Source organism: Saccostrea echinata, unplaced genomic scaffold (genome assembly GCF_033153115.1).
Source record: "Saccostrea echinata isolate AGI-Se365-2 ecotype Australia unplaced genomic scaffold, CSIRO_AGI_Sech_v1 ptg000012l, whole genome shotgun sequence".
Classification (NCBI taxonomy): Eukaryota; Metazoa; Mollusca; class Bivalvia; order Ostreida; family Ostreidae; genus Saccostrea; species Saccostrea echinata.
This window is the reverse complement of record NW_026889761.1, coordinates 10151610-10176605: the sequence shown is the minus strand read 5'-3', so window position 1 is coordinate 10176605 and position 24996 is coordinate 10151610. Positions and strand designations below refer to the sequence as shown.

The 24996-nt window shown below is 32.7% G+C and overlaps 2 protein-coding genes across 2 annotated transcripts in view; one reads left to right on the top strand and one right to left on the bottom strand.

Annotated features, from left to right (window-relative positions):
• Positions 1-20404, bottom strand: part of LOC133185325 (balbiani ring protein 3-like) — a 28843-nt gene extending 8439 nt beyond the window's left edge. Inside the window, exon 1 of the mRNA XM_061320461.1 lies at positions 20354-20404. The gene's annotated coding sequence lies outside the window, so the exon portion shown is untranslated. The remainder of the gene's footprint in view (positions 1-20353) is intronic.
• On the top strand, positions 237-24072 carry LOC133184981 (uncharacterized). Its single transcript, XM_061320044.1, has 8 exons — positions 237-876; positions 977-1009; positions 1117-1259; positions 1360-1638; positions 2708-2818; positions 4378-4413; positions 23566-23625; positions 23881-24072. Exons 1-8 carry the CDS (start codon positions 237-239, stop codon positions 24070-24072), a joined length of 1494 nt encoding a protein of 497 aa, XP_061176028.1.
• The last annotated feature ends 924 nt before the right edge of the window (positions 24073-24996 follow it).

Below are 24996 nucleotides of genomic sequence, written 5' to 3'. Positions count from 1 at the left end.
TCAAAACTGCCAGGAAACCTTCATATATGTAAAAGTTCATTTTTACAATATCTAGAAAACATTAAGAAAGCATTCCATGTCAATTTTGCAAACTGCTTTGCATTGACATTTATTAATGAGAGGAAGGTGCTTCCATAATTGGAAAAATGAGACTAACAGTCATTAAAAAGTTTCCGTTTGAACATAAACATTAAGATTACGACACCTTCCTGTGAATCAGATGAGTGAATATATAGATGTCGAAAGAAATGATTCCTTTATTACCCATCGACGACGAAATAATCGTTATTGAGGAAAATCATTTACAGTCACCAAATTCATGTTCGCAATTAAACGAATTGTACAAGGAAGAGGGGCAAGCGAGCGATGATACTTTAACAAAGCATGCCGAAGAAACTGAGGAAAAAACTGTACTCGGACAAGATGAAATTCTTCAATCAGTCTCAGACTGTGTAATACCCCTCCCTCCCGGAAAGAAGTACCATTTATTTGTATCTTACAGTTCAGAAGACAGGGAACATGCCAACATGATACGCGAACAGATGGAAAACAGATTTCATCTTAAGTGTATGGATTTCGAAAGAGATTTTATTCCTGGAAAAAATATAGATGAAAATATCAGCGACGAAATGGCTCATAGTGTTAAAGTTCTTTTGATTTTGAGTCCATATTACGTTCAAAGTCATTGGTGTGTGACCGAAGCACGTGAAGCATGCACACTTTCATTCACAGATGTTGATAACTTAAATGTGATTCCACTCGTTTTAAAGCCTTTGCATAAAGAATTACCATCTTTCTTAAAGTCATTTGTGTACATCGATGCACAAAAAGAATTAGATGTTCCGGCGAAAATTTACGAAGCTTTTAATCATCCCGGTGAGTTTATATCCTAGCAAATCTCCACTGTTCTTTCACATGTTAATGTAACTTCTAGAAACTTTGTTAGTAGTTATCAAATTTCATGTTATTTTGGCAGGATCTCTGGATCCATTACATCAAGACAGATCAGGTGAGATTAGTAGTGTGAGATTAAGAGAAAATACATAATTATGCAATAGCGTGTGATTTTCTACAGAAGCAAAATAGTTCTTTTCTTTTTATTCATATTTTTTGTAGCCACAACACAGAATGGTGTTGTTCTATGCCGGAAAATTGCCAGTAAAGCAAAATATGCCCAATATGGTCTCTCATTTAGGTTTCCACCATTAGAGACATTCGAAGAGGAAAAGATCCGTTCCTTTAGCGTTGATCCAACTCAGGTTGATACTTTTATAGATAATTCAGTATTACAAATATAACCAATATAAAACATTTAAACGGATTGTAAAGGTTTGATAAAACTTTATAATCTTTTTTTAGCTTGAAAACCACTACGGTGCTCTTATAAATGACCTAAACAAAAGATATCTTTTTGGGAATTATCCAGTCCTGACGACCCTTAAATGGCGGTGTTGTGCATTATTTATCCTACTGTTTGTTGTCTTTTTCATCTTTGGAGCATTGTACGCACTAAGCGGCATTCCTGGAAGCAAATTGTATGACAGAGACCTTAGAATTGGTGTTTTTATCTCTGGATTGACTCTATTGTGCTCTATCTGTCCTTGTGGGTTATGCATTATATATGCATGCCGGAGAATAGTAAGTTTCAACTCTATCTGTGTTTTACATTACATGTACATGTATGAATTATAAAAGAACTTGAAGGAAAATAGAACAATATACATTAACATGAATAATAAAATTATTTTTATGCCCCGCCATGAATATGGCCGGGGCATATAGTGTTTGTCGTGTCCGTCTTCCGTCCTTCTGTCCTTTCGTCGCCGTTTGCGTTTAGCTCCGTTCCAAGCTTAGTTTCAAAGAAACTATTCAAGATAGTGTAATCAAACTTCGTATGCTGATACATACTGAAGCAAGCTATTCAACTGCATTAACATTTTTTGACCTTGACCTTTCCTTTGACCTCACTTTTCTTAAATTTGTTTTAGCTCAGTTTTAAAGAAACCGTTCAGGATAGTGTAATCAAACTCCATATGCTGATACATACTGAAGTAAGCTATTCAACTGCATGAACATTTTTTGAACATTTTTTGACCTTGACCTTTTCTTTGACCTTGACTTCACTTTTTAGTGTTTAGCTGTTTTAAAGAAACCATTCAAGATAATTTTATCAAACTTCATATGCTCATACATACTGATGGGATCTATTCAACTGCATCAACATTTTTTGACTTTTCTTTTGACCTTGATTTCACTTTTCTTAAATAAGTGTTTAGCTCAGTTTTAAATAAACCATTTATTTTTTTTTTAAATCAAACTTCATGTACTGATACATATAAGTGAAAGCTATTCAACTGCATCAAAAACTTTTGACCTTGAACTTTCCTATGACCTTGACCTCACTTTTCCTGAATTTGCATTTTGCTTAGTTTTAAAGAAACCATTTAAGATATTTTTATGTAAGCTTATGTACTTAACATAATTTGGCGAGAATTTGTTATCTATATTGGTGAGAATTTATCATCTATATCCATTTTTTTTTTAGATTTCAATTTCAATTTTAAAGATACTATTCAAGATATTCTCATCAAACTTCATACACTAATACAAATTTTTATGTTGCATTACTAATATACCCTAGGCATTCCCGTCCTATGAACATATTTCTAGTTTTACATAATTTAAAAATTTTTATTAATCATTTTAGCTTTCTTCAAGTATCCATTCAACAGTATGTCGATACAACTTGAAATTCCACAGAAGCAGTAAATGCCTCGTGTATTTTGACAACAATAAGACACTTCTTTCAAAACCTACAGTATCCTTAAATTAATAAAAAAAAAACATAGCATATGTTACTTCTAAGAAAAATAAATAGTAAGTATAAAAAGTATTGAATGAAATATGGAGGTAAGGAACAGTAAACATACTCAAAAGTCTATTGAACAATACAAATCAGGAGCAGAGCAAACATGGGCCTCTAAAAACATCAGAGGTGGGATCAGTGCCATGGAGGAGAAAAAAAATCCCCTGTCGACCTGTCACACCCACCGTGTGCTACTTATCAATAAAAACGGGACAACTCAGTATGTAAATAATTGTCTTACAATTAGTATGAAAACGTCAGTCAGCATTCGACTAAATGACAGGTTGTATTTGCTGACAAGGTCCTTGTATCGACCATAGAACTTGCGAATGATGACTATAAACGAGACTATTGTTTCATGAACTTTTAAGTCAATAGCTTGTCTCGCTTTAGAAATCGTCTGTACGTAGAACATACTATAATGTATCTAATCAACTGGGAAACATTAACTCTATATGCAGATTTTACGGGTATATTCCTAATAAGTTATTACAGGAAGTTGACAATAGAAAAATTAAAGTCATCACGTTTATAGTAAAGTCTTGTTATTTATAAAATAAGCATAAAATTTGTCTTAATTTATTACAAATCTGTACAGTCCTTTGCACTTTTAACCTGCAGTTTCCAGTTTTGATTATAATTTTAAAAAATGGTATGATTTTGATATTAGCTAAATGAGATAAAGTCAAAAAGCACGGATGTTCATGATATCAGTTTAAACTTTTTATATTGATGTTAATAGAATCATTCATTACTACGAGTGTGGGATAGTGAAATTCCACCGAGGGGACAAGATTCATAGTCTAGGACGAAGCTTTGCCGAGTCCTAGACAGTGAATCTTGGCCCCGAGGTGGAATTTCACTATCCCACATAAGTATGTAATGAATGATTATTTTTCTCGCATTATTTTATCCAAAATAACGGCATGTCATCTCCATTGAAAAATTTATATTTTTAATTTAGCATCCAATTAAAAATCTGAATACACCATCAAAGAAAGCGTACCTGAAAATGGTTTACACATTATGTGTAAACTCAGAAAATAAATTTAAGTACACTTAAATCATTCTGAATTATATAAACTGAACTTTTAAAAACACCGACAGCGTAACATTTTTAGAAGAATCCTTTCGCGACCTACAAATAGTGTCATTTAGAAAGTGAAAATATGACAATCTTTTGAATAAAAATAAGTTTGATTAAATAAATTAAACAACAACATTTTAAGAATATGTGATTATTTTTAGACATTTTTTACAAGTATTTTATAAGAAGGAATGTTTACGTTAGTGTAGTAATACACAGTGTAAGACAGAAAAATCTCACACTGCTGTCTCACAGTGGACAGATCTATCTAACACCGGTGATTATGCGAAAATAATTTTTATGTACATGCATCTGAAGTTTTACAACTAGTGATTTGTGTAACAAAAACTTTTCTTCTTTTAAATGGCTTATTCTTTACCATGTTTAAACGTTCATTTTGCATTTTTCTTTACATAAAAATCAGCTTTACATATTCAAATACGATGTCACTGAATGCGAGGTAAGAAATTTAATATCATTTTGTGCAAAGATATACAAAATTTGATACAACACTTTCATTTGACGGATTTAAAATGAGACAGTCATATTTTTCAGAAATATTTATCAACATTGTTGAAAGAAATAAGACCAACCATGGATCCGGATATAAATGAGTTAATATAGGCATTGTTTCAATACCTTCATTAAGATTTGACACATTGTGATATTTGAATCTCTACACGTTTTCAGTCAGCTCTTTCTCTTTTGCTTGTACATGTTTATATACTTTTCCTTGCTGAAGCAATGTGGACACCCTATAATTGGAATTCTGTAAATTCCATCTTTTTATCTTGAATAGAATCATATCGATATCCAACTAAAACCAAATGCAAGATAAGATACTAGAGAAACTAGTAAATTTTTAAAGTCGCAATATTAATGTACAATTGGTTTTTGAAGGAAACAGCAAAAACGTTAATAATGAAGAAATTGAAGGAACTTCAAAAGACAAATGGCTTGATAAACTGGACAAGTTTACCTGAGAGTGTAACTAATCGTCACCGAACGAGAAACTACAGAGCCTGTCTATGTGAAATGATGGAGGATTATGTAAACATGACATATCGAGACATCTATATACATGTTTAATTTGTGAATTGTAAATAAAATGCCTCAATATGGAATGGCTTCTGCTTCATGTATGATAATGATTATGGTATAGGATCTCTCTCTCTCTCTCTCAATGAAGTATAAATCAATGAAGTATAAATATTCTTTATATATATATATATATATATATATATATATATATATATATATATATATATATATATATATATATATATATATATATATATATATATATATATATATATATATATATATATATATATTAGGGTGTCAATTTTGTCAATAATTCATATTCGAATATTCAATGAAAGTATTCGAATATATTCGAATATTCGATAAAATAAATAAAATCTGTTTTACTTTAAATATGCATCATCCTACCTTCGTAGGTATACTTATATAGGCAGTAAAATTGTATGAAGACTTTTGTAGGTGTACAATAAGAAATTCCATTTGATATTTGTCAATGTTTGAAATAAATAATTGATTTAAATGTAGAAAAGTATAATTTTAACAAATGAATCGTGTATTTATAGTAGCTCCAACTGAGGAACCAGTCGTCTTACAAAAGGCAAGATAGCCGTAACGGTATACTGTTCAGATTTCAATACGTGTAATTACAGATTAATTCTCTCGGACATTCATTCAATGATCAATTAATTTTATTTTGATAAGTATACTCTTCACGCCTTTTAGATATTCTTAGAATTCATTTGTTGTCCTCGATTCTAGATCCGATCGTATCTATAACTAATAAAAGCTATGAAAGTACGTTTTGTATTTTACATAAAGCATTATTGTACAATTCATTACAACACCTTACTCAAAACAAAATACATGTAATTTAGAAGATTTATAAGATAAGAAAGTAGTGAAAGAAATCAGGCGATCGAAATTGATCGATAGTAAATTAAACAGGGATAATTCCAGCACTGTTCTAATCAAAATTTATCAAACACAGTACTTCTTTTTATTAAATCTGAAAAACACCGAATATTCGAATCTTAAATTCATATTCGAATATCAACTCATCGAATGAATATTCGAATGTTCGAATATTCGTTGCCATCCCTAATATATATATATATATATATATATATATATATATATATATATATATATATATATATATATATATATATATATATATATATATATATATATATATATATATATATATAATTCAATTATAAAACGCCGCCTGTTGTAGTTTCAACATCGTGGCGGTTTTGCATTTTGCATGGAAACTGCATTTCGCATCGAACTAGAGTTATCGTTTATCGTAGTGAAATATCAAGTATTTAATCAATTTTTTTTAATATTTTGAAAACGAGTTGAAAATTCCAAAATAGATACAAGTAAACGCATGTAAAACTGATGGCCACTTGCACACAGATTAGGTTACCTGGGTTTAATGACTAATCTAAGGATCAGGTAAACACTTGACTTAACTCCAGCTTAAGTTGTACTCAGGTGAGCTGTTGTTGGGTTGCTGACCTGTCATTCAGGTATTTCAAACATGAGGGTAGGTTAAACCAGGATTCATTCTGAATATGGGATCAAAGAAGGCACCAAATTCTACAGAATTGGAAAAGGCTGTACTTCTTGAATTAGTGAGTGAAAAAAATCTTTCATTGAAATTAAAAAAAATGATGGGATAATGATCTGTAAGAAAAACAAAAGGAATGGGAAAATATTGAAAATGCATTCAATGCAAGGCATGGGGTAAATACCAGAAGTATAACGCAAGTAAAATCTTTGTGGAGAAATTTGAAAGCGCGTGCAAAGGCTGATTTTGCGAAAGATCGAAGAGACAGAAAAAAGACTGGTTTAGGAGTAATGGAGAAAAATATAGATAAATTTTCAAGCGCAATCAGTGAAATGATTCCTCAACAAACAGCCCGAATAACGCATTTGATGATGATTCAAGTTTTCACGGGGAGGAAGCAAAAAAGGAACAGGGGGAGGATGTTGTTGATGATAGTCAGGTCATTTTCAGAATGTATGAAAAGAAACTCAAAAATATTCATAATTTTTCTGTACTTTGCGTGTACATAATTTCAAATTTGTACACTTTTCACATTTATAATACAAATTCACACTGATTTACCTTTCTGATTTTATATTTTTAGTATAAAAACTCTTTTTTAAAGATTTTTATAGTTGCATTTTATTTGATTTTAGAAACAAGTACATGTACCTCAAAATACTGATGATTCAAACTTAGACAATTAATCGTCACAATCACCTGTTTATAAAAGTCAACCTCCAGCACCGCCCCTCATACTGCTGAAACAAAGGGTAGAAAGCAAACAGTAGGATATCAAGTCAAAGTTAAATCAAGACTTCTTGAAATGGCTGAAGAGGAACATAAACAAAAAAATGAAAAACCTGAAACTAAAGGAAAGCATTCTTATATTGAAAGAACAGAAACTGAAATGATGCAACGCTGATCGAATAATAATGCAATTGCCTCAGAGAGCAATGATGTAAACAATAATATTGCTGGTGTTTGGCAACCATTTGTATTAAAAAAAATAATTTAAGCTTTGTTCAATATATTTCTCAATATTGTCTAATTATTTTTCTAAGATATGTCTGTGAAATTGAGATAATTTACTGTGGAATCATTTTAATTCGTGGGGGTGAATGTTCATGGGTAGGCAAAAGTTTGTTGGTTGTTGTGGACTTTCTTTCATAGGCAACTTGTATATTCAGAAGGTTCAATGAATAAATATGCTGACAAAGTAATTAATTGTTTGTGGGGATGTAAATTCTTTGATAAGGGTGACCAACGAAATCCACGAGCATTGGTCCCCCACGAAGATTGATGATTCCACAGTATATAAATTAATGTACCTACATTATTACTGAAAATGTATGAGAGCTTGTCATCCCTGATTTTGGTTTGGCAAAATTGGGACTGGAACATCATCTGCAACGTCATCATTACTTGCGTCAGTAGCAGGAACAGCAGCTTTTCTTGCAATGTTATAGAACACAGAACATACTGTAATAACCAGTAAATTTGTGGATAACTTAAGTCGGAGCTGCTGTCGTAGACATGGAAATCATCTTTTGCATATTCCAAATACATTTTCTATTTTCACTCTATTAAAAAGTGCAAAATTGAAACGCCTCTTCTCTCTGTTTGCACACGTGAGTAATGGAGTAATCAAGTAGGGTCTGAGTGGGTATCCGTTATCCCCTATCAGAATTCCCTGAATTTCTTTTCGTTCCAGCCATGCACAAATTTAATGTTGCTATTTTGAAATATTCTACTATTGTGGGTACTCAAAGGCTATCTAGCAACCATATTGGTAAGCATCAACTCATGGTCACTTATGGCTGGAACATTAATTGAAAATAACCTTTTCTGTTCCGAAATAATTCGGCACTTTCACCTCCTGGTGATTGAATTGGAATGTGAGTACAGTCTATAGCCCCTATGATACCAAGAGTTCCACTCTGCTGCATAAAATTTCTCTGTGTTTCTAAAAGCTTATTCCTGGTTAAAAATGAAACATAATTTTATATATGGATGCAAGTGCTCTTGATACTCTCGTAACGATTCGTGAAACAGTGCTCTTGTGTACACCATACAAATCTCCTGAAACTCTCAAAAAACTCGCCATTTCATAAAATATTAATGCAAGCAATAATTGATTAAGAGGAGAAATAGCACACAGTTTCTTTTGTTTTGGTTCCAGTTTTTCTCTAATTTCTTGTAATATGGACATTACACATTCTTTACTCAATCTAAATCTGTCAATGAATTCTTCTTCAGAATAAAATAAAAATGGGTTCTGTCTATCTCTTATTACCTTTTCTCTTCTTATGAGCCGCTTTTCCACATAATTCAACATATCAATTCTATCAAAATATTTATCCATTCTATTTCAGACCTTAGTGTAAACCTCCCTACTGCTAGGTTCAGAACTAGGGTAACATACAGTGACTCAACAAATTTGTGATAAACTTAAGCCTGGATTACAGTGATCCAGGTTTAACCCTGTCGTATGCAAGTGGCCATGAACATCCGATATTAAACAAAAATCAAGTATCGACTAACGGAAGTAGGTGATAAGTTATTTCTCATATATATTTATACACAAAAATTCTGTGACTCGTTGTTAAAACGTTCATAATTATCTATCGCTATTTCACAAACAAACCTTGCAACGCTAGTCAAGCAATATCGTCCTTGTGGAACTTTACAACTGCTTTCGTGGCGAATTCGAACCCATTATTGCGAGAAAAGCGATGAATCGAATGACGGTAATTCGAGAATTGACTGTATGTTGGCATTTTTATTTTGATAATATGTGTTGCTGTATCTTAACATTCAATGATCTAATTTAAGTTTTGTGTGAAAACATTGAATAAATTATGAGTTCTTAATTTGAAAAAAAATTATACAACAAAAATAATCCCTCCAGTCTCTTATCCTATTTAGCATAAATCAATTGAAAAGTTTGCGCAGAGGCATTTTTGGATTGGTGACGTATGTTTAAGGATTTTTTCACGTCTTATTTTTTAATTTAACAAAGTTTGCATGTTCTTTAAATCACCAATTTAAATTTCTCTGCCAGAAAAATTATATTTTTCAATAGAAGTTTGAAATTTTCTTTACACATATTTGGTTCTCAACTTTTACGCGTCATTGCTCTGACGTCATATATGTCAACCCATGTCAATCAAAGTTTTGTATTTGCAAATTAACTTAATTATTCTGTCTGTCTTATTAGTCTGTCTGTCCATCACGTGTTGTTCGTATATTTTTCACGTTTTCGATTACTTCTCCAGAACCACAGGGCCATGAAACTTCAATTGAATTGCTAAAAAGCAACCTTGAAAGAAGGAGATTTAATGTTTTACGGGAAATGCCACGCCCTCTATCAAGGGGAGATAATGAGGAATTCGTTAAAAAATGTGGTATCGTTAAAAACCGTCTTTTCAATAACCACTGGGCCAGAAAAGATGAAACTTAAATATCTTATAAAGTCTTCTCGGGAACAAAAAAAGCCATGGTTAGTCATATGAATAAGAAAGCATACTCAGGTAATGTGCATTCAAGTTTGTAAAACATGATAGTAAATATCTTTAAAAAAGCAAAGCCATGATTATTCATATTCATATAGTGCATTCCTGAGGTATTGCACGTAGATTCAAATAGGGTAGGAAGGGGCCACAACAGGCTATCTAAGCTATATATAGGAATATTTATGAAGTATATTAAAAAAATCTTCTCAAGAACATTAAAGTCATGATCATTCCTAATAGGGTATTCAATGTATAATGAAGAGATTTTGAACAATTTTGAATCATATTAAACTAGTTAAAAATGCATTGCTAGATAACAATGAAGGTGAAATGAACCAAATTCACATGACAGATAACATGTAAGAAGCCAGTTATTTTGCACCTTAAAAGTTTTTGAAGAGTTATCTGCCCTCGATGAAAAGAAGAAAAGTTTAATTTTTTCAAAATATTTATGGTGAATGGATTCTGTAGAGGATTATGCCAGGCGATGGGCCAGACATGAAAAAGAAGACCTTGACACTTTGTCAGAATGGATTAAATGTATCAGATGTATGTTAAAATCGCGCATTAAAAGATTGAGGGGCAATATGAAAACCATCTATCCTTCTGTTTGTTTGTTTGTATGTTGTTTAACGTCCCTCTCAAGAATTTTTCACTCATATGGAGACGCCACCACTTGCCGGTGGAGAGCAGCAAATTTTGTCCTATGCTCGGCACTTACGGCCATTGAGCAGTGAGGGGTCTTTTTCGTGCCAACACCTACTGCGACACGGGACCTCGGTTTATACGGTCTCATCCGAAGGACCGGTCTCCACGTCCCACAGTGGGATTCGAACCCACGACTTAAGGATCAACTCCTTACCTCGCGACTCTAGAGCAGACGCTCCAACCACTGCGCCACGCGGGCGACTCTATCCTTCTGTATTCAATAATCCAGAAGTGAAAAAAAATTAGATAGATTACATGATCAGTACGTACTGATCCCTGCTGACAAAGCAGGTAACAACATTGTCTTTGTTTGTAAGGCTCATTATATTAAATGTATTTTAGAGGAACTTGGATTTAACTCCACAAGTGGTAATCCAACTGATACTCATAGTTCTCTTTTTAAGGAAGAAACTCTTCAAAACCATATGTTAGTTTTGAATAGTTTTAATATTCCAAACAACCAAAATGAATTTGAATTACCATATCTATATTAGATTCCGAAACTTCATAAAAATCCTTACAAACAAAGATACATAGCGGGTTCCAGTAAATGTTCAACCAAGCCTCTTTCTTTACTTCTCACTAAGATCTTAACAGTAGTGAAGGGGAAAGTTCAAGAGTACTGTGCAACAATATATTCGAAAAGTGGTGTAAATCAGATGTGGATACTCAAAAATTCCAAGGAACTTTTGGAAAATTTGAACTCACAAGAATTTACCAAAATCAACAGCTTAAAAACTTACGACTTTTCAACTTTATACACAACCATTCCCCACGATAAATTAAAATCCAGGCTTTTGATATCATTGACAGCTGCTTTTTCAATAAAATAGGAACTCGTAAATTTACTTACCTTGTCATTGGTCATTTGCAAAATTATTTTGTTAAAAACATTCTGATTGTACACACAAGTTCTCCGAAGTTCACAATAAAAAGATGCTTGAGTTTCTGATTGACAATATCTATGTGGTTTTTGGAGACCAGGTCTTCCAACAATCTATTGGAATTCCCATGGGTACCAATTGCGCTCCGTTATTAGCAGACCTTTTTTGTATTCATATGAAGCAGAATTTGTCCAAAATCTTATACGTGATAAGAAGAAAACACTTGCTGTGGCCTTCAACTTAGATATATCGACGACGTATTGTTAATTAACAATGGTTATTTCCATTCTGATGTCGATACGATATAGCTTGAGATAAAAGATACCACAGAGTCTGACACATCTGTTTCATATTTGGATATCTTACTTGAAAAAGACGTTAATGGTAATCTAACAACTAAGCTTTATGATAAACGTGATGACTTTAACTTTTCAGTCGTCAACTTCCCTTACTTTTGCAGCAATATACCTTCATCACCTGCATACCGGGTTTATACTCTCAGTTGATTCGACACGCAAGAGCATGCTCTACGTATGTACATTTTCTAAAACGAGGTAAATTATTGACAAACAAGTTGATGAAACAAACATATCAGCAGTCTCGTTTAAAGTCATCATTTCGTAAGTTCCATGGTCGATACAATGACCTTGTCAGCAAATAAAATTTATCATTGAGTCAAATGCTGACTGACGTTTTTCATACTAATTGTTAAGCCATTATTTACACACTGAATTGTCGACGGATTTTTTCCGTTATTTTCCGATCATGACAAGGAGCACACGGCGGGTGTGACCGGTCGGCAGGGGATGCTCACTTCTCCATGGCTCCTGATCCCACCTTTGATGGTTTGGAGGTCCGTGTTTGCTCTGCACCTATTTTTTAATGTTTAATGGACTTTTGAGCTTGAAAACTGTTCGTTATCTCCATATATTTCATTCATTTTATTTCATATTATAACAAAGAGTGAGTTTAGTCATATATTCACCAAGAGATTTGTATGAAATTCAAATTACTTTTTACACTATCTGAATAACACATGCGCTGCCCATAGACTTCAATGTTAACTTCAGGAAACAATTAATTGTAGAATAATCGAAATTTGGTAAAATCCTTTGGTGGAGTATTTTTGTTTAATAATACCTTCAAAATGCTACCATGATTTGAAAATCGCGGGCCATTCATTTATTAAGTACAAACAATGGTCGTTATACATTGAATACCTTAATATTGAATCAACTTCAAGTATTGTAGATTCACGTTTGTTCAAATCATGGCCCGTGGGTGTATGATTGTACAGAAAAGAGGGAACAAAGTAAAACATAGGAATGTATAGAAGTCTTTAATTTTTTTTCTTCAGGAACAGGAAACCATGATTAGTCTTATTAACATATAGATGAAAGCAATAACAGATAGCGAATGATATGTGATCAAAGTTTTACATAAGAATATATACGAAATTCAGGACATGGCCACAGGCCACTTTCCTCTGGTACAAATACCAGTAATTTCTAGGTGGCCATTTTAAAAGACATTGCTGATAATAAATCGTGTTTTTCAGTGTTTCTGTTATGTATATGATCATGAAGTGGTGAATGTTTCATATGTATCAAGAAATTCTTTCTAATTCTATTATTAAGGTATGTGTCGTTAGGGCTCATGGAAACATAGACATTCCTGTACTATGCAATATCTCCTAGACACCTATCTGAACACATGAAAATTTAATTGAAGAAAATAAAAATAACGAACAGTCATCGATCTCATAAAACTTCAAGCAATACAAATCTGTGAACAGGGCATAAACACGGAAATTACAGTGGTAGGATCAGGTGCCTGGGAGTAGTAAGCTCCCCTGTTTACCGGGCCCATGTATAGATCAAGTAGTCGGAATATGGGAAATGGGAAAACCCTTATAGTTATAAATGAGTGTGTGACTGAACATTTTTGTAAACAGCTTCTGTTGAAAAATACTGGAAAATCAATGGGATAGGATAAATTACAGGTTTTTTTAATGGCTGTGACTCTTTTGAATAGTGTGCTTTTTTTGAAAAATGGAAAACAAACGTTTGAGGTTAAGAACAGCTTCTTGAACATGTTTTTATTGTCCAGTATAGCAGACACCATGGCAAGGATACGCGGTCAAATATTTTGCTTCAATAGGACACTTCATCAAGCACGAATGATTAAAACCGACTTTATATTCTGGACAAGAAGGAATGCAATTTCCAATAGGGGTGTTTTTGATAACATATGAATGTAGGGCATTCAAGGTCATCCATAGCAATATTATTGCAGTACTTCACAAATCTATTATTAGTTTTAGACGTAAATAATGGATAGTCTTCGTAAAACATTCCTTGTAATACGTATTGACTCGCTGGACTTTTTCTGCAGAAAGTATTTTGTTGTTCCATAAAAGAAAAAAAAGGTAAAGAAAACTTAACACTCCATAGTGCTTCATTGTATTTCAATAATAATAGAGGTTTAGTTCTTAAATCTTTGTCGAATGCAAAAAAAGAGTTCAGTAACTTAATTTGATACTTATTTTATAATGTAAAGTCAATTACATAATGGGATTGGACATTAAGAGTTGCCTGTATACATGTAAGTCCTATGCAAGAGGGTCAAGGTTACAAATGTTTAGAAAAAACAATTATGTGTAATGGTTTACAATTATGTAGTACATAGTCAATTATATTACTTTCTTATGTGACTAGAAAAGAAAGAAATAAAAAAAGTTAAATCATGCATAAGAGTATGAATTAGTATTACTCATATTATACAAAGCGTATGGGAAAAAAGAAAAGAAAAAATTAACGCAGCAATCATAACACTGCATTGCAAGGTCGATTTTTATTTTTATTTGTAAGTTATGTACTTAAGTACGGCCAATCTGTATGGAGAGTTCTCTAGGCCATATAAACGTATTTGTTACGATATCACATGGCCTCGTTGATCACGTGACGGTCATTTCTACTTTTTTGAAGTGTTTCACATAAATCGCTTCGGCGCAGCTGATTAACACAATTATTATTAACTTTTTGTCACATAAATAAACTCGTCGCATCCTTGTGAACCCGAAATGTGGTTGGGAAAAGTTATACTATTGGAATTTTACGAGAACACTGACTTTTACAGTTGACGGCTTACTGTGACATTTTAACCTGCGTTATGTACGGAGGTACGGAATTGATAATAGATGAGAAAACATAATAATGGCTTAAGTTATGGTATTAGGGGCACTTACATAATTTACAAACACCAGAGATTATTGGAGGTAGAATAAAATTACTTAAAATGCCTTATTGATGAGGGATAGTATCTCCTTTTGTTTTCATTTTCTACAGGAACTAAATAATGAAGAAAAAACATTCCGGAAGGAAAACTCGGCAGGAGTTGGTTAAGTTGGGAAGGGAAGGGGTTGTTTGTATGTCAGTTGCTTTTGCCTTCCTGGACATATGGGCTTTGAAATGACCGATTATTATCGATTGAGTAAATGTTAAGCTAAATATTTATATCGCAAAAGAGCTTCCGTATATTTTCCTAGTGTAAAAGTAAGTTGTCGATTGTAAAAGTCAGCGCTTCTCGCAAAAGTCCATTACTCTGGTACAAAATATTTCACAATAAATTCAACTTACCGACAAATTTGAGGGTATTTTCCATTCAATAATGTCATCTGTATTAAAACAAAGTCATCACACATTTTTCTCAAGCAAGATTCAGTTAGAGGGGAAACTCCTCCTACAGATTTCCACAAACGATCTCAAATAAATCCTCATTAATCACCTGCGCCAGGCTCATTTATACACATAAATTCTACTTCTATCCACGGGTATAAAAATGGGTAAATGTCAAACGTATATTTTCGTATATATATTCTGAACACGCTGACTATTAAACATTAGTAATAAAGCAAAGTTACCTAAAATATTCGGATATATAAGATTTTTTAAAAAAAAGATTAAAACACGTTTGTTTTACACGACCTTTCTGACACATTATATGCAGATTGAAATAAGGTGTAAAATTTATGACACTTTCTCCATCATAACAACTCAAGTTTGCAGTGACTTGACGTCATTTTCAATTATGACGTCATATATTTGTAGTTCAGAGAAGTGAAGACACAGAGTACACTGTGATATTCTCTGGGAACCCTTAACGTACCTGCAGAAAAGAGTGAAACAAACAACAGAATTCAAAGATAAAAAACCGTTAAAGAAAAAAGCATGTACATCAAAAATTTCAATATATTAAGGACAGAGGATACAAACCAAAAAAATGGAAGCTTGGAGTAATAAATATTTTTGGACCTATTTTAATTAAAAGTTCTGCAAATAATAAAAAAAACTTTAAAATTTCTATGATGTTCAAAATTCTACTTTACTGCACCCCTTCTTATCAATGTATAATATATTGACGGTGCGACCGTTAGGGCGAGCGCAGATACCTTTCAGTTTTCATTACTTAGATCGGGCTCGTCAAACCGCACGTGACATTTGCTACTTTGCTACGTCTAGACTCTGACGTCATATGACGTCGTATGTATGTTGCATTAGCCTACCAAAACGAAGTGTGAACAGTGATAATTTAAATCAAGAGAGTATATTCTACTATTTGTCTTCTATATATATATCCATTAAATCAAAGTGAATTTATATTTTGTTGAATTTTATTGCTACCGCGAGAACGTAGTTTGCGACGACATGCAATTCGCTAAGCATTATGGGACCACAGGTAACTGCGGAAAAAAATTCATTTGGATCAATGTGCAAAGTCCGAATTTTCTCTTCGCCCAGGCGTTGCTTTAAGAGCTCGCAGTGACGAGCAGCGCTTTGCGCCGCTCGCTGCGCTCGCTATTACAACTTTTTGTCACTTAAAATCACTTAATTGTGAATCTTTGAATAAAGAGTTAAATTCTATATGGTTAAGCTTATTCATTCTACTAAAATTGTTGTTATTTTTAATTTACCGATTATACACGATGTCTCCTTTGATTCACTACTACCTTATTTAAATATACGGCTAGGTCTTCATCACTTTGACACCAAACTTTACTCTGTCCCTTTGAAATGTTAAATAATTGCTGGAAGACCTGGTCTCCAAAAACTACATAGATATATGTATTGTTAATCAGAAGATCGGGCATCTTTCTAATATCAACTTCAGAGCACTTGTATGTACAGTTTGAATGCTTTTTTTTAAAGTAATTTTGCAAATGTCCAATGAATTGAATTGAACATATTATATTGCCAAAGAGTCAAAAGGATCAGACACACGTTAAGAAATTTAGATAGTCTTCTCCTAATACAAAATTTTGTAAATAGCCAAAATATAATACATGTATACATATACATTATGGTCTAATACATATAGAAAGAAAATAAAATCTTTAAATGTACAAATATAGATCTTCATAGTAAAAATTAAGTTAAAAAAAAACGACCACATTCATTTAGAAAAGTTTGATTAATCTTGAAAAGTTCAACATTTTGTTCATTAGTTAAAGAATCGTCACCAAATTTAAATGTACGTCTATAACGTATAAATAATTAAATGACAGTTGCATATTCATTAAAGAATTTCTTGGATTGCATTATTTTTGAAAGAAAAGCAGATGGTATGCATCTTCTAGTAGTCCACATGAACAATTTGGACTGGCTATTAAGTAACAGCGAAATAAGTCAGAGTTTAAAATATAATGGTGTCTTAATCTTGTATGAATAATGTTCAAAAACCTTTTTCCATATGAAAAATATTTTTGAGGTTTTACAATAATTATTGTGCAGACAGTTCTTAAAAATTTAAATAGAAGTTGCCTCCCTTGCTTTAAGACTAAGGGAATTCCACCTCCTTCTGACAGTATCATGAATAAATTTGTTGAATAATTCTAAAATGTATTTTGGAAATTTTTTTTTTGGGGGGGGGGAAGCATCTGGGTAATGTTATCTAACTGCGCCCCCATGCCCTGACCAAGAGCTCACGCGATGCCATGCTTGCCTCTAATGACCCTATCTGGAATATCATATCCTCCCGCAGGGCCCCTTCTGTTGATTAAGGCTCATGATCCATCCTACCTGAAGTTTATCTAGCACCTCTCCCTGTAACCAATCAACAACCCACTCCAGGAGAGTCTCTCTCTCACTGAGGAGTGTGTGATATTCCTACAGACTGGGTGTGTTTCCTGGGCCCTCTTGAACACCTCCTTGTAGTGCATCCTAAATTATTATGCATTTTTTTTATATTATTAGTTTTCGCTGTGTTTCTTCTGCATTTCAAAGGTTTCCAAATATAATGAATTTCTATTCATTAGATTAAGATACCATTGTATTTTAAACTCTGACTTATTTCTCCGTAAATTAATAATGATGACCAATAATGACCAATAATAAGGTAAGTAAATTTACGTGTTCCATTTTTAATGGAAAAAAATAACTGTCAATGATGCCAAAAAGCCTGGACTTTATTCTATCATGGGGAGTGACTGCATATAGTGTTGTAAGTTTTTATGTTATTGATTTTTGTAAAATTTTGTGATTTCAAATTTTCCAAAAGTTCCTTCAATTTTTAGCTCACCTAAGCTGAAAGCTCAAGTGAGCTTTTCTGATCACCGTTGTCCGTCGTCCGTCGGTCTGTCTGTCCGTCTGTAAACTTTTCACATTTTCAACCTCTTCTCAAGAACCACTGTGCCAATTTAAACCAAACTTTGTACAAAGCATCCTTTGGTAAAGGGAAGTTTAAATTGTTAAAATGAAGGGCCAAGATAATCAAGAAAATACAAAAATTGGGTGAGGTCATTTAAAAATCTTCTTCTCAAGAAGCACTGGGCCAGAAAACCTGAAACTTATAAGTGAGCATCCTGGGGTAGTGTAAATTCTAAATTCTTCAAATCATGACCCCCGGGGGTAGGGCAGGGCCACAATAGGGAATCCGAGTTTTACATTGAAATATGTAGTAAAAATCTTTAACAATCTTTTTCTCAAGAACCACTGGGCCAGAAAAGATGAAACTTATGTGGAGGCATCCTTGGGTAGTGTCGATTCTAAATTTTTCAAATCATGACTCCCAGGGGTAGGGCGGGGCCACAATAGGGAATCCAAGTTTTACATTGAAATATGTAGTAAAAATCTTTAAAAATCTTCTTCTCAAGAACTACTGGGCCAGAAAGGCTGAAGCTTATGTGGAAGCATCCTGGGGTAGTGTAGATTCAAAATTGTTCAAATCATGACCCCGGGGGTAGGGCGGGGCCACAATAAGTACTATAAGGGGGGGGGGGAGAAATCAGGTGAAAAACATCAAGGCCAAAGTTACTCAGGTGAGCGTTGCGGCCCATGGGCCTCTTGTTTAAGTATTCACATCTGATTTACACTTTTTCTCGGATATATTGTTGCACAGTACTCCTTAACTTTCTCCTTCACTACTGTTAATATTTTAGTGAGGAGTAAAGAAAGAAGCTTGGTAGAACATTTACTGGAACCCGCTATGTACCTCTGTTTGTAAGGATTTACCTGAAGTTTCGGAATCTAATATAGATAGAGTAATTCAAATTCATTTTGAAAATATAAAAAATATTCAAAACTGACTAATGATTTTAAAGAATTTCTACCTAAGAGAGGGAGTTATGGGTATAAGTTGGATTACCACTTGTAGAATTAAATTCTAGTTCCTCTAAAATGCAATTAAAATAATGAACCTTACAAACAAAGACAATGTTATTACAGACTTTGTCAGTACATACTATCGTCCAATTTATCTAATTCTTTTTTTTTTTACATCTAAATTATTGAACACAGAAGGATATTTGGTTTTCATATCGCTAAATGCGAGATTTTAACATACATTTGATACATTTAATCCATTCTGATTGTCAATGTCTTCTTTTTCATGTCTTGCCCATCGCCTGGCGTAATCTTTCACAATTCAAATTAAAATTAAAATCCCCAAAAGATTTTTCCTTGCATTATTTCTAGAATATATTCTTTGATAAAAATTTGGAAGGGGAAAAAATAAACTGCTTATTTAGCATTTGGCTGAAATTAACCCGTCGAAACCATTATAATCGATGTGCGTTTAAAGTTTTGTTTGATAATTGTTCTAAAACATTTATGCGGCACGTCATCTAAACGAAAAGGGGGTGAACGGTTCTTGTGGTTTTTGAGACTATTGAATAAAAATGAATTAAGCTTTCATACTTGGTAGTAATCAATATTATTATTAAAAAACTTATTTACATAACCTGACTACCTTATTTTCTTAGGGAGATTTAAACAAGGCCTCATGGTTGCCTGACTATACGAAGGTTGGAAGCCCTTATATTAGTCCCTAATGCTTAATGGAGGCTAGGCCTAATTTTATTATGAGTTTAGCAGTATAGTCGAAAGAGATGTATTTAATTCTTCTCATCTTCCTGCTCTACCTATGTTATTTTGGTTAAATTTCATAATAAAATTCATATTGATCTATGAAGATCTCAAATACCTACACATGCAGTTGCTTTTCATATACAGGTATCTATTAAATATTGCCCATTATAAAATAAACACAAGTTCAAAGGATGCCTGTTATACGTTAAATTGTTTATAAACTGGAAAACCTCATGTTAAAAATGAACTCTGCAGTTGAAATACATTTCAAAGGTTAGAAATAAAGTAACTTCAAAATTTTATTTAAAAAATTACTAAAAGCAAAACTTACCTTAAGTGTCAAAATACAGCAAAACAAAAATGGCAGAAAGAGTGAACAATGACACATCATTGTACTTTGCGTTATTCAAAAGATATCTAGAACAGAATTATTGATTGTGACTTTCAATTTATGGTGCCTGGTTTTGGCAACGGTAGCATTAAAAGAAGGCATGCAGTTATATTTAATTTGAAGAACAGCATTCAAAGTATGATAAAAACACCTTGAAAAACCTTCATTTACATATTTTAAAAGTAGTGTATATTTCATTTTAAAAATTAATTTCCTTTCATTTTTGCAAACTACTTTGTATTGGCACTTACTTAATGAGAGGTATGTTCTTCCGTAATTCGCAGAAATGAAATCGAAAATGAGACAAGTGCTGCGATCTTATTGAAGTGAAATATAATTCTAACGTACCGTATACTTTTTGATAGCCCCAGTGATTTAATTAAGCCAATGAAAGACCATGTCAGAAGAAATAATTCCTCTATTATCCTTCAATGATGAAATCATAGTTAGTGAGGAAAATCCTTTACAGTCAACGAATATATGTTTGCAATTAAATGAAAGGTACAATGAAAAGGTGCAGAAGAGCGATGAAAATTTAACAACATATTCAGAAGAAAGTGAGGAAACAACTGTGCTAAAACTTTACGATAGTTCACAAGAGGAAAAACCTTTGCAGTCAACAAATACATATTCTCAATTTAAAAAAGACTACGTGCAGGGAAAGGATCAAACTTCAGATGAAACTAAGGAAATAACCGTATTAGAACATGATGAACTACTACAACCAGTCTCAGACTGTGTAATACCCCTCCCACCCGGAAAAAAGTACCATTTATTTGTATCTTACAGTTCAGAAGATAGGGAACATGCTAATATAATACGCGAACAAATGGAAAGCAGATTTCATCTTAAATGTATGGATTACGAAAGGGATTTTATCCCTGGGAAAAACATAGATGAAAATATTACCGATGAAATGGCTCATAGTGTTAAAGTTCTTTTGATTTTGAGTCCATATTACATCCAAAGTCATTGGTGTGTGACGGAAGCACGTGAAGCATGCAAGCTTTCATTCACAGATATCGATAACTTAAACGTGATTCCACTCGTTTTAAAGCCCTTGCATAAAGAATTGCCATCTTTCTTAAAGTCATTTGTATATATCGATGCACAAAAGGAATTGGATGTTCCTGCAAAAATTTTCGAAGCATTTCTTCATCCTGGTAAGATTTTACCGAAAAGAATTTCATCATTTATTGTCCATATAAATGCAACTTCTTAAATTATGGTTCAATGACATATTTCATATAACTTTTACAGGGTCTTTGGATCCATTACATCAAGACAAACCAGGTGAGATTTACACCGTAGTGTTTGTTGAGTAAAATATTCATAAGTATACAAGTGTTTTAGAATTTCTATAAATGTGGCAAAATAACATATATAAGCAAAATACAATGTAAATTCTTCTATTTGTAATATTTGTATATCTTTCTTTTAGCCATTACACACAACGGTGTTATTTTATGCCGGAAATTTGCCAGCAAAGCAAAATATGCCCAATACGGTCTATCATTTAGATTTCCACCTTTCGAAGAATTCGAAGAAGAAAAGATCCGATCATTTGGTGTGGATCCAATTGAGGTCAATAGTTTAATAGATAATTCAACCTTGCAATCTTAAAACCGATAGTTAGAATTTAAAAAAAATCAGAAGTGCTCTTAAAACTGTTGTAATCTTTATGTTTTAGCTTGAAAACCACTACAGTGCTCTCATAAAGGATCTTAACTACCGATACCTTTTTCGGAATTATCCCGTCCTGTCGTCTCTTAAATGGCGGTGTTGTACATTATGTATACTATTTGTCGTTGTCTCCTTCATTTTTTGGGCATTTTTCGCATTGAGCAGGATTCGTGGCAGCATATTCTATAATGAACCTTTTCAAATGAGTGTTTTAACCGTTGGTCTGCCTATATTGGGCTTTATTTGTCCTTGTGGATTATCTATTATATATGCATGCCGGAGAAAAGTAAGCTCTCTCTCCCCCTCTCTCTCTCTTAATATATAGTTGTACTGATATGAGAATTACTTGATTTAAATGTAAAATTGAAAATCATAATATGAATGCAAATCTGATATTCTAATTTTATTTTCTTTACCAATCATTTTTAGCTCTCTTACAATATCCACTCAAAAGTATATCAGTACAACCTGAAATTCCACAGACGCAGTAAATGCCTTATTTATTTCGACAACAGTAAAACTCTTCTTTCCAAACCTACGGTATCCTTGAACCGGATGTTGATAATGATTGAAAATATGAAACAGGTTACTTGCAGAAAGAAATAGTGTAAAAATTGAATTGTAAAATATGCTTGCAATTTATCTTGCATGGTTACAAATAGAGAATTATCCTTCATATAGCTAGCCTACGTGTATGTGGGCTTTGTGCACGCCTGCATATTTTTATCTTTGTGTGGGCCTTTATACTTTTTGAATTCTGTGTGGGTCTTAAGACCCTTTTGTCTTTGTGTAAGCCTTCGCACTTTTTAATCTTGTACATTTACACTTTTTGACCACTGTGTAGATCTTTACACTTATTAATCCTTTTGTGAGCTTTTGTAATTTCCTACTTCTATGATGGACTTTGCACATTTTGACCTCTTTCTCGACCTATGCAATCTTTGACCTCAAAATAAGTCTTTTACGAATTCATATTTCTGTCAGGGCCTTTGCTGCTTTTTTTAATTACATGTAAACCGTTACAATTTTTTATCTTTATGTAGGCTTTTGCACTTTTTACTCCAGTGTTTGCCTTTGGGCATTTCACCTGTTCTAAGTTTGAGATAACTATGATACTAACATAGGCAGATACAATTAATTGCCCTTACAATTTTCCAAAATTTTACTTCTATTTTTTTTTTCTAAAGATTGACTTCTAATCCATGTACATGTTTCTAGCTTTTACAACAAATGACTTTTCAGAGAAATTTTTATACAATGTTTTTACTGCAAATTACACATTCCAGTCCATGTTTAATTTTTCCATATTTCCTTACATATTAATCAGCTTTACAAATTTAGATACGATGTCACTGAATGCGAGGTAAGAAATTTTATTTCATTTAACCTAAAGTAACAATGTTATAAATATTTTCGACGTACATAATATAATCTTATTGATTTTTATCCGAGATAACATACTTTTACAGAAATACTTGTCATCTTTGTTAAAAGAAATAAGACCTACAGTGGATTCTGATACCAACGAGGTAAAAAACGGATTATTTCAACACCTTATTTAATATTTGATGTATTATGATACTTGAATATCTGCAATTTTCATATAAGTACTCTTTCTTTGCTTGTTAATGCTGATATTGTTTTTCTTACTGAAGATATGTGGATACTCTAAAATTGCAATACCTTTTTAATATTTTGCCAAATAAAACCAAATGTTAAATGAAAATATCCGAGAAATACCTTGTTTTTAATGTTTCAATGTTAAGTATATTGATTTTTTTAAGGAAACAGCAAAAAACCTAATAGTGCAGAAATTACGGGAACTTCAGGAGACAAATGGCTTGATTAACTGGACAAGTTTACCAGAGAGTGTAACTAATCGTCACCGAACAAGAAACTACAGAGCATGTCTATGTGAAATGATGGAGGACTATGTAAAAATGACATATAGAAACACCAATATCATTGTTGTTTAACTTATGAATCATGAACATTTTTTTACAATGTTAGAAAAATTTGCTTTATATGTGAATCTCATAATTTTGGCATAGTAATATGTGTAAATACCCCCACAGATAATTATCATAGATTTCATTAGGAAACTACGCAAGTGAGTTAAGGCTAAGTATAGACGTTTCTATGAAAATGAACTAATTAAAACGCATTTGGGCTATACTTATTATACAGAAAAGGTTAAAACTTATTTTCTAATGCAAACTTGGTACCCGCGACAAGTGATAGCCAGTACACATTATGACGTCATATTATGACGTAATTGCTCTCTACTACACAAAGTTATAAAGAACATCAAGAAAAGAGCTTCGGGGCAATGGCATACCCAATTTATTTTTACAGAAACAGGGTCTAATTAGAAGCAGAATATTCCAAGGATTTGTGATATTGCTGCACAAATGTCGACGGATCAATTGTTTAGTTACTATTTGTAAAGTTTTGAGTTGAAACGGGGTAAAAATTCAAAGTCCAGCGTAAGTTTCCTCAATTTTTTATCAAACGAGAAATTGCATAGGATTTGTGCAGCACTTTTATTAATCTTTAGAATATTCTTCGCAGAATTGTACATTATTTACTAAAAATTAAATAGGGTATGCCCTTGCGCCAAAGCCGTTTGTTGGTGTGTTTTATTACATTGAGTACTAAGAACAGTGACGTCATAATATGACGTCATAATATGCATTAGCTATAACATGTCTTGGGAACTAAGTATGTATAAGAAAATGAATTCAAGCTTTCTCTGTATAATAAATATACCTCTTTTGCATTTTTATTAGCTCATTTGCATAGAAACGCCTATACCTAGCCTTAAATCACTTGCGTATACCATTACAGTTTTTTTTTAGGAATCGTAGGGGCTTGTATTCCGCTCAGTTCCCACTGGTTAA